The sequence below is a fragment of the Lathyrus oleraceus genome, chromosome 7 (assembly GCF_024323335.1).
Source record: "Lathyrus oleraceus cultivar Zhongwan6 chromosome 7, CAAS_Psat_ZW6_1.0, whole genome shotgun sequence".
Classification (NCBI taxonomy): domain Eukaryota; kingdom Viridiplantae; phylum Streptophyta; class Magnoliopsida; order Fabales; family Fabaceae; genus Lathyrus; species Lathyrus oleraceus.
Genome location: NC_066585.1, coordinates 242,671,447 through 242,680,197, shown reverse-complemented (window position 1 = coordinate 242,680,197; position 8,751 = coordinate 242,671,447). Strand labels below are relative to the sequence as shown.

General features: G+C 38.8%; 1 protein-coding gene across 1 annotated transcript; it reads right to left on the bottom strand.

Moving 5' to 3' along the window:
- Positions 1-7,305: 7,305 nt before the first annotated feature.
- LOC127103201 (uncharacterized) lies at positions 7,306-7,821 on the bottom strand. The gene has a single exon (XM_051040473.1). It carries the CDS (start codon positions 7,819-7,821, stop codon positions 7,306-7,308), a length of 516 nt encoding a protein of 171 aa, XP_050896430.1.
- Between the last annotated feature and the right edge of the window lie 930 nt (positions 7,822-8,751).

The following is an 8,751-nucleotide window of genomic DNA, read 5'->3' as shown; positions in this document are numbered from 1 at the left end:
CATGAGGGGAATCCTCTTTGAGGGTTAGGTGGTGGACCACGATATCAGTATCGAGGCCTGACATGTCTTGGTAAGACCATGCAAATACATCCATCTAGTCTTGTAAGAGTTTGACCAACTTTTCCTTTATATCTTCTTGTAGAGCCGAGCCTACTCTGACCTCTTTAACTTCCTCATTTGTTCCAAGGTTGACCACTTCCACTGATTCCTCATGCGGTTGTATGACCTTTAACTCTTGCTTGAGTAGTCATGCTAGCTCGCAATCTTCATCACAGTCTTTGTCAGATTGTCGAAGTCATATGGGACCATAGCAGAGTCATTATTGGTGATAATCGAAGGTAATCTACACAATTTAGGTTCATGTCTTTATTTGTATGAACGGAAGAAAAAATTATTTGAAAAACTTAAAGAAAAATCATTACCATTTTTTTATTAAGTGAAAAGATAAATGATAGACAAGGATGACAAATTTGAAAGAAAAACATGGTGATTTTCATTAATTGATACAAAGGGAAATTTAATGGAGTCCCTACAAATGATTCCCCCATGCCTTGTGCACAACATGAGTTCTTTGATTTTTTTTTAAGGGAAAAACAAAAAACAGGGAAATTACTTCTCCAACATTGTTAATTCAAGTAGTTCCAACACGGTCCAGTTGTTTGATCCTCTTCCTTTAATATTATTCTAGATCAATACTTCCTCTTCAACTTCATCCTCCTCCTCTAGGGAACAAATATGGCCATCTACAAGGTGCCCAGTGCGTGAGAAGAAATCTGATAAGGGGGGCACTTGCCCATTTACAGCCATCGGTGTTGTCTTCTTCAAGTCTTGGGAATTGTATCCTAATCCATAGTTATCCTTGTTGATTGGAAGTTCCAGCATCCTTTCCCATCCTAAAGGGTGCCCACTCTTGATGATAGTCTGAGCATCTCTTAGGGAGGCCATTGGAAATTCAGCATTTTTCACCTCCCCTATAGGGTCAGCCATTTCAACATTGACGATCTCAAAAGATTGAAACGATATTTCCTTCACCTCCCCTTCTCCTTCCACATATCAGAATAATGTCAAGTAGCTCACCATGATATCTTCTTCACCCTCCACAACTACCAACTTGTTGCTGACCAAATATTTTAGCCTTTGATAGAGTGTTGAAGTAACAACTCCGGCTGAATGTATCCACGGTCTTCCTAGCAGACAACTGTAAGTTGGGTTTATGTCCATAACGGAGAAAGTGATAAAGAAAGTATGGGGGGCGATTTTAATGGGAAGATCTACTTTACAAATTACTATTCGTCTTGACCCATCAAACTCCCTTACCATTAGCTCGCTTGGCTTCATCATAAGTCCCTCAATAGTTAACTTTGAAAGAGAACTCTTAGGCATTACATTGAGAGATGAACCAGTATCCACTAAGACCCTTGACAACACAGTGTCCACACATTCAATGGAGATGTACAAGGCCTTATTATGGTTCCTTCCCTCGGCGAGGAGCTCTTCATCACTGAAACCTAGGCTCAGGCTGGTAGTTATGTTATTGACCACTCCCTCAAATTAGCATATAGATATCTCTTGCAGAACATGGGCAGCTTTCAAAATTTTGACCAATGCATCACGATGTGCTTCGGAGCGCATAAGCAAAGACAACATGGAGATTTTGGATGGAATTTGGTTGAGTTGATCAACCAATTTATAGTCACTACTTCTTATGATGCGCAAGAATTCGTCTACCTCATTGGAAGGTAGAGAATCTTGCCTTTGTTGGGCGTTCTTGATCTGTTTGCCTTTATCTTAGGTTGAAGGTCCGTTATTGTCAATTGGGGGATATGTGGGAGCAAAGATTCTTCCGCTTTGGGTGACCCCACCTGTACCGACTATACTCACTATTGGTTCTCCAGACGTCATGGGATTTTCTTGCATTTTTTGGCCATGGATATAGACTTCTGAGTCATACACCCACAAAACTTCCTTCGTGTTGTCAAAGGGAAACAACGTTGGGACTATTATCACCATAGGAGTAATGGGAGTTACAGAGAAGGTCATATGAGAGAGATCGTATAGTATCTACAAAGGTAAAACTTCATTATACGGTATCTCAAGAGTGGACACTTCCTCAATTATGGATGGACGATCTATCAACAATATCCCTTGGTCCATTAGTTTCTATATGATGGATTTCAAAATTCCACATTGTTGTGGGTTAATCAAACATTGTTCACAAGTTGTACTATAAACAGAAAATGCATTACTTTTCATCAACACGTTCTTTATCTCGATGAATGGAGTTTTCAGCTCATCCACAGAAGTCAGTAGTCTCCTTCTATTGTTCATCTCTACCTTGTTCACATTTGGTTTGTTGTGAGCAAGCATTGGGTTATTGTTTACCTTTGGACCATTAGGCACAAATGTAATTTCCTTAGAATCGATTAAATCTTGCACCTTGTACTTTAGGGCCTTATAGTTTTCTATGGAATGGTCGAGAGCGCCTGAGTGGAACTTGCATCGGGCGTTAACATCGTAGCCAGGAGGAAGAACCATTGCGGGTGGCCCCAACTCACTTAATTATACTAGTGATCCTCACAACAAATATGGTAGGATGTGACTGTATGACATCGGAACCGGATCGAACCTTCTCTCGGGTCGTCTTTGTCTTTGTTGTTGTTGTTGTTGATAACGTGGTTATTGTTGTTGTTGTTGTTGGTAAAGTTGTTGATATTGTGGAGGTTGTTGTTGGTAACATTGTTGTTTTTGTTATTGTTGAATTGGAATTGTGAAAGGTTGTTGTTGTTGTTGGACTGGGGCTACGGTGGCCACTTGCTGATACGAGACACATTATGTCAAGGCTCTAACTTTGATTACTGAAGTTGCATTTGTAACGCCCCAGACTGCTTTCAGGATTATCGACTGACCCCATAAACCAACACGGGTCTTTTTAGCATGATTTGTTCTCACTTACATGCTTTCCTAGAAACTTCCTAGAAGGTCACCCATCCAAATACTACTCCAAGTCAAGCATGCTTAGCTATGGATTTCTTATCTGTTAGGATACCAAAAAAAGATGCATCATGTAGGTATAAGTAGTACCAATTAATCCTTATAAGTCTTTCTTATACCATGTAGTCTCATACCTGCACAGACTCAAGATCCCTCTCATTCTGATGTCTCAGGATCCCTCTCATTCTGATTAGAATTCGGTTTTTCCCCTAGAGGCTTCTAAGAGTGTCTCATTTCCATGCCTCATGCACCGACAACTACTCCCTCGCCCTCGGGTGTTACATGTAACCACTTTCCATCCTCTTCGGCCTCCAGTGTTACATGTCCACCAGTCTTCGCTTGGTTTGTCCCCGAACCTCATCGTACTAGGAGAGGTATGAATCTGATACCATTTTTAACGCCTCATACTGCTTTCGGAATTATCGACTGACCACACAAACCAACACGAGTCTTTTCAACATGTTTTGTCCTCACTCATACACTTTTCGGGAAACTTCCCAGAAGGTCACACATCCAAATACTACTCCAAGTCAAGCACACTTAACTATGGAGTTCTTATTTGTTAGGCTCCTGAAAAGAATATGCATCTTGTTGGTATAGGTAGTACCAATTAATCCTTATAAGTCTTCCTTCAATCATGCAATCCCATGCATGTACAACCTTAGGATCCCTATCATTCCAATGCGAATTCGGTTTTTTCCTAGAAGTTGCTAGGAGTGTCTCATTATCATGCCTCGTGAACCGACAACCACTCCCCCGCCCTCAGGTGTTACATGTAACTATTATCCGCCCTTTCCGACCTCGAGTGTTACATGTCCACCAGCTTCCGCTTTGTTTGTCCCCGAACCACATCATACTGGGAGAGGTCTGCTCTGATACCATCTGTAATGCCCCAGGCTGCTTTCAGGATTACCGACTGACCCCACAGACCAACACGGGTCTTTTCAGTATGATTTATCCTCACTCACATGCTTTTCGGGATACTTCTCAAAAGGTCACTCATCCAAATGCTACTCCAAGTCAAGCACGTTTAACTATGGAATTCTTATCTGTTAGGATACCGAAAAGAAGATGTGTCTTATTACTATAGGTAGTACCATTTAATCCTTATAAGCCTTCCTTCAACCATGTAGTCTCATACCTGCACAGCCTCAGGATCCCTCCCATTTCGATGTGAATTCCGTTTTTCCCTAGAAGTTGGTAGGAGTGTCTCATTGTCATGCCTCGTGCATCAACAACCACCCCCTAGCCCTCGGGTGTTACATGTAACCACTCTTCACCCTATTTGACCTCGAGTGTTACAGTTTCCATCAATGTAACATTAGCATGTTCCTCATCAGAATCTTCTTCTTCTGATTCTGAGTCGTCCCATGCAGCCATAAGCCCCTTCTTGCCTTTAGAAAACTTTTTCTTAGGCCTTTTGTCCTTCTTTAGCTTATGACACTCATTCTTGTAGTGGACTGGCTCCTTGCACTCATAATAGACAACTTCTTTACCAGAACCTTGCTTCTTTGGTCCAGAAGAAAAATCAGAGCGACCAGTAGTCCTTCTAGCTCCTCTGAACTTTCCTTGTCCATTCTGGATGTGCCTCCAGAGTCTGTTGACCCTCTTAGAAATCAAAGATAGCTCATCATCATCTTCTGAGTCTTCATCAGAATCTTTTGATTCTTCCTCAGCTTGATAAGCCATTGTCTTCTCAGGCTTGGACTTCAAGGCAATATATTTACCGCGCTTCTAAGGTTCATCTTCCTCGAGTTCTATATCATGGCTTCTAAAGAACTAACAAGTTCTTCATGACTTATATTGTTCAGTTCATTTGCCAACTTCAAGGCAATTACCATAGGTATCCAATTTTTGGGGAGACTTCTGATGATTTTCTTGACATGGTCAGTCGTAGAATACCTATTGTCTAGAACCTTGAGTCCTACGACAAGCATCTGAAACTTTGAGAACATAGTCTCAATAGTTTCATCGTCTTCCATTCTGAATGCCTCATATTTCTAGATTAAGGTCAAAGCCTTTGTTTCCTTAACTTGAGTATTCCCTTCATAAGTCATCCTCAGATAATCAAAGATAGACTTAGAAGAATATCTATTTATTATCTTCTCATACTCAGTATAAGAGATATCATTAAGCAATATCGTCCTAGTCGTATGATGATTCTTGAAATCCTTCTTTTGTTGATTTGTCATAACACTTCTTGCTATATTCTTTCCTTTAGCATTTAGTGGGTGAACATAGCCATCGGCTACAAGATCCCATAGATCAACATCATATCCTAGAAAGAAACTTTTGATTTTGTCTTTCCAGTAATCAAACTTTTCACCATCAAAGACTGGTGATTTAGCTTTGTAGTGATCTTTCTCGTTGTTGTTAGCAGCGGCCATTGTTTCTCACACAAACTGGATTAGTACTGAACACGGTGAAGTGTTGATAAAACTTTATCACAATCAGAACTAGAGCTCTGATGCCAATTAAAGGTGTGAAAAACACAAGAAATGGGGGGTTTGAATTAGGTTTTAAAAACAAAAGCTTTTTACCAACTCAAAAACTCCATACGCGCTTTTTACCAAAAGACCAGATCTCCACTAACGGATTAGTGACAGGTATGATGAATAGTATTGTCCTTCGCCCATCTTTTCAGGAGTGGAAGGAATATTTTTCATTTGAACTATGTACTATTTGATCATGTATCCACTTTGATCTTATCTTTAAATTCATTGGCTTCTGGTGAAAAGTTTATGAAGCATGAAGAGAAGAAACACAAAGCTGAAATCAAAATATTCAGTCAGAATCTTGACCATGTCAGCATCTGGCTTGAGATCTTCAGAGTCTTCAGCTAGGTGACAAAACTTCAGAATCTTCAGAATCTTCAGTCAGAACCTTGACAATGTCAGTGTCTGGCTTGAGATCTTCAAAGTCTTCAACTAAGTAATAAAACTTCAGAAGCTTGTCATTCTTTAGAAGCTTATAATTAGAGTGACATTCAGAAGCATAAGCGGAGAGATCATTGCAGCAACAATATATCGTCTTTCCAGAACTCCTCAGGAGTGAATCAGCGCATAAGCATAAAAAAGATTGTAGCAGCAACATAACATCTTTCAGAACTTCTTAAGAGTGCTTCAGAACAGAAGCGAAAAGAACATTACAACAACAACATAGTGTCTTTCAAAACTTCTCGAGAGTGATTCAAAGCAGAAGCAAATTTAAGAACAAATATCATAAACTAATGACATTACACTTCACAAACTCAGAATCAGAACTGGCTGTTAAAGCTACACAATAACAAACCATACGAGTACCAAAATTATTCTCACACAAGTACTACATTGTTATCATCAAAACTCAAATGTATAGATGCAGAACCAAATATTGTTCTAACATGATTTTCTCCGTAAGGTAGGAGATGGTGGATTTCATATTTAATATCTTTGAGGGAGGTGAACTCGGTGAGCTTAAACATTCGCCTGGGTGTAGAGCTGGAGAAGGGGACATTTGCGACATACCAGTTAATGTTTATTTGTGACATTTGAGACATTTTTAGTTTGTGTGAAATATAATATAAGAGAACCTTAATTTATAGAATTTATGGATCAATATGGACCACCCAATAACTAGCATGCTGATTCTGGAGATATATCTTTGGTTTTGTGCCCTATTATCTTGTTCCAGAGATACATCTCTGGAACCTCTCTTGAACCATTTCCAAAACATAACTTTTTTTTACAAAAGAATAAATATTGTTACAAGGAAGATCAAAAATGCATTAAGACATAATATGAACAAATGTTGAATATATTACACTTTATTTATATTGAGACAGAATTACATACACTTATTTGTTCGGCTAAATAAGAAATTAAAACAAATTGAAACATATGTCGTCGGTTATATCTATGGGTAGTACCTCCTTGGAATTTTGTGCATTTGATTCTCTTTCAATGTTTCTCAATTTCTCGAACTCTTGCATCCTTTCCATAAAATGATCCGGCCAAGTCTCGACTTTTGTTGTTGAATGAGTCGTCCATTCCAGTGATGTAAGTTGTATAGGGCATCCCAGTTTCAAGTAAACTTGAACAAGATGACTTGATTTTGAAAGTCATTCAATACACATAAGACAATCATTTGGATTTTGAGGTGGGCGGTGCACAGTGGAAAAAAGATTTCTGAAAAATCGTATTGTATCATATCGACATACACTCTATCATACGCACATGATGTTAGGTGACCCATGTTAGGGAAGCACGTTCATTTTGCCTCCGGTGCCAGATCTATAAAGCAAGAAACAAGAGACTCATAAACTTCGTCAACTTTTTATTTCTTTTTGTACAACCATGTGTATGATTCTTTATGTGTCCTTAATTCTTGGATAAGTTGATGGAGGATACGTGTATAATTATCTTCTCCTTTACTGAGTAAAGTTGAAACTACTCGATAACCGCAATTTCCATCCCCCACAACATTGACGATCCGCTCGATGTATTTATGCATAAAAACGGGAATCTCGTCGATGAATGGAATTTTGGGTGGAGGCGGCGTATGAGGTGGTTTGCTAATGCGAGCTTCTTTGACAACATTTTTTTGAGATTTTGGAGTTTGTGAGTCGGGAAACACTTTGTCCACGTGTTCAAAATCTGAAGGAGGCAGTGTAGTCGAATTTTCATTCGATGTAGGCTTCATTTTCTTTGGAGCACCTTTTGTTTTTACCGGTTGAGATTGTGGTTTCATGTCGGTGGTTTCCGGATAGGAAATCTTCCTCAATTGTTCTTTGATGTGGAGTTTTATGTTGTCATCAGCTTTCAAAAAAATATCTCTTGTATCAGTTCTCATTCGGTTAAAATAGAGATATTTGATTTACTGTCATTCATGACACCATCATCATCAAACCTAAGTCTCTTCCAATGAGTGCAAACCTCATCCATTCTTATTGGGATACCAAGTTTTACCATTTTTGCAATAACAAAAGTACATGGGAGGCCATATATTTTCACAATTGTGCATCCATATTTTATGCTATTTGAGCCTACATTATCAGCTCGTTTAGCCTCGTGAAAAATATAATTCAAACCCGCCATAGAAATGTTACCTACCAACTGAGAATAAAGAGTGTTGTCTTTAAATCTGTGTTCCAAAATTGTGATGCTCCGGCCAAATAATGTTTGTATCTCATTATGCTGGTTTTGAATCATGTGGTTCATGAAGTCCCAATCTCTATACAAATCTCCCTTACTAATTCCCTACCAATATTTCAAAGTACCATGGGCAGAGTCAACTTTGTTTGTTGTTGTATTTCCAAGGTGTCTAACATTATCAGTCCATGCACAAACAATTTTCTCCTTCACTTGGTCAAGAATTGTACTTTCGACATATTACAACAAATTTGGATACTTTTCACACACTTTCCTAAAATGCATAACAGAATCAACATATAGTTCTTTTATGAAAGAAATTATTATACGATTTCATGCATCCATTATTTTTTCCATAACCATACCCGCGTTCACCATTTTTTCATCTTCGGACTCTATATGTTTCGTCCCTACTGCGGGTTTAACTCGACTTCTCACATTCTTTTTTATATGATACATACAAAGTAATGCATTAGAAGAAGGAAATACTTTAGGCATCTCAGCTTGGTCCTTCAATATTGTCCAGCACGCGTCTAAGGCCCAAGTAAAATTGTCATATTTTTCACACTCAAGAAATGCAAACCCAACAGAATATGTCTTCTCAGTTGAGGTAACACCAACCATCTTCAAT